Source organism: Chlorella variabilis, assembly GCF_000147415.1.
Source record: "Chlorella variabilis unplaced genomic scaffold CHLNCscaffold_765, whole genome shotgun sequence".
Classification (NCBI taxonomy): Eukaryota; Viridiplantae; Chlorophyta; class Trebouxiophyceae; order Chlorellales; family Chlorellaceae; genus Chlorella; species Chlorella variabilis.
The window spans coordinates 1-1,007 of record NW_005434682.1 but is presented as its reverse complement, the minus strand read 5'-3'; the positions used below and the strand labels follow the sequence as shown (position 1 = coordinate 1,007).

Here is a 1,007-nt window from a genome sequence, read left to right as displayed (position 1 = left end):
CATGTCTCCTAAGCTTGTGGCGAGGTGCTCTGGGGCTGGGGCCCACCCGCCCTCTCACCGTCACGGGGCTCCTCCTGGACCTCAGTCTCGCCCCGGCTGCTGCTGACGGTGCTGGGAGTGTTGGGCGCGCCGTTCCGCACCTCCGCGCGATGGGCCGCCTCTTCATGGCACCTAGCCCAGGCCCTGCGCCGCTTCGTGCTGCGGCTTTTAGGCTACATGGCGGCGGCACCGCGCAGCGGAGCCCTGCAGCGGCTCGGCGGCGGCATCGTGGATGTGCGGCGGTGGCACCTAGCGGCAGGTGCGCCACGCGCTCCGGGTGGCGGCGCACAGGGACCTGCACAGCTGCCTGCGTTTTTCGCGCTGCCTGGCCCCGCGACCGTGCATGCCGCTTGTGCACGGGCCAGGGCAGCCGTCAAGCAGGCCCCACCCACACCCATCACCCAACCCCCGCGGGCGGCGGCTCATGCATGGCCCTCGCCATGGCGGCAGCAGCGTGTGGCCGCTCCGCCTGAACCCCGCCCCCGCCAGGCCCGCCCAATACTCCCCTGCCTCCCCCCTCTCTGCCGCCGCGCAGCAAGCCTGCTGGCGGCCACGGTGGTCAGCGGAGCGGTACGCCTGGTGCGCGACCTGCGGGACGAGGCGGTACAGCAGAAGCGGCGGCTGCTGTGGAAGATGGCCAACAGCAGGTGGGCGGCGCCGGCGGGGGCCCCTCCCCCAGCCTGCATACGCCTCTGCAGCAGCAGCACGGCCCCCCGAGCGCGGCAGCCCAAAGCGCCTCGCCTGCGCTGCCGGCCCCAACCCCGCGCCACTCCGGCGCCCCACACCTCCTCCCGCTGATTGCCCCCCAGCCCCGCTCTCCCGCTCTCTTGCCGTCCCCCACCCGCCGCCGCCGCCGCCACCCGCCGCACCGCACTGGCTGATCCACCGCCTCACCCCCCTACCCTCCCGCCCTCAGGTCATACTTTGAGTGGGGCATCAACGCCGCCAAGCTGGATTCTCTCGAGGGT

General features: G+C 73.4%; 1 protein-coding gene across 1 annotated transcript; it reads left to right on the top strand.

The window, feature by feature from the left end:
* Positions 1 to 216: 216 nt before the first annotated feature.
* CHLNCDRAFT_144655 (expressed protein) lies at positions 217 to 837 on the top strand (the record flags this gene model as incomplete). The annotated part of the gene is made up of 3 exons (XM_005842490.1): positions 217 to 298; positions 575 to 686; positions 738 to 837. 3 exons carry the CDS (start codon positions 217 to 219, stop codon positions 835 to 837), a joined length of 294 nt encoding a protein of 97 aa, XP_005842547.1.
* Between the last annotated feature and the right edge of the window lie 170 nt (positions 838 to 1,007).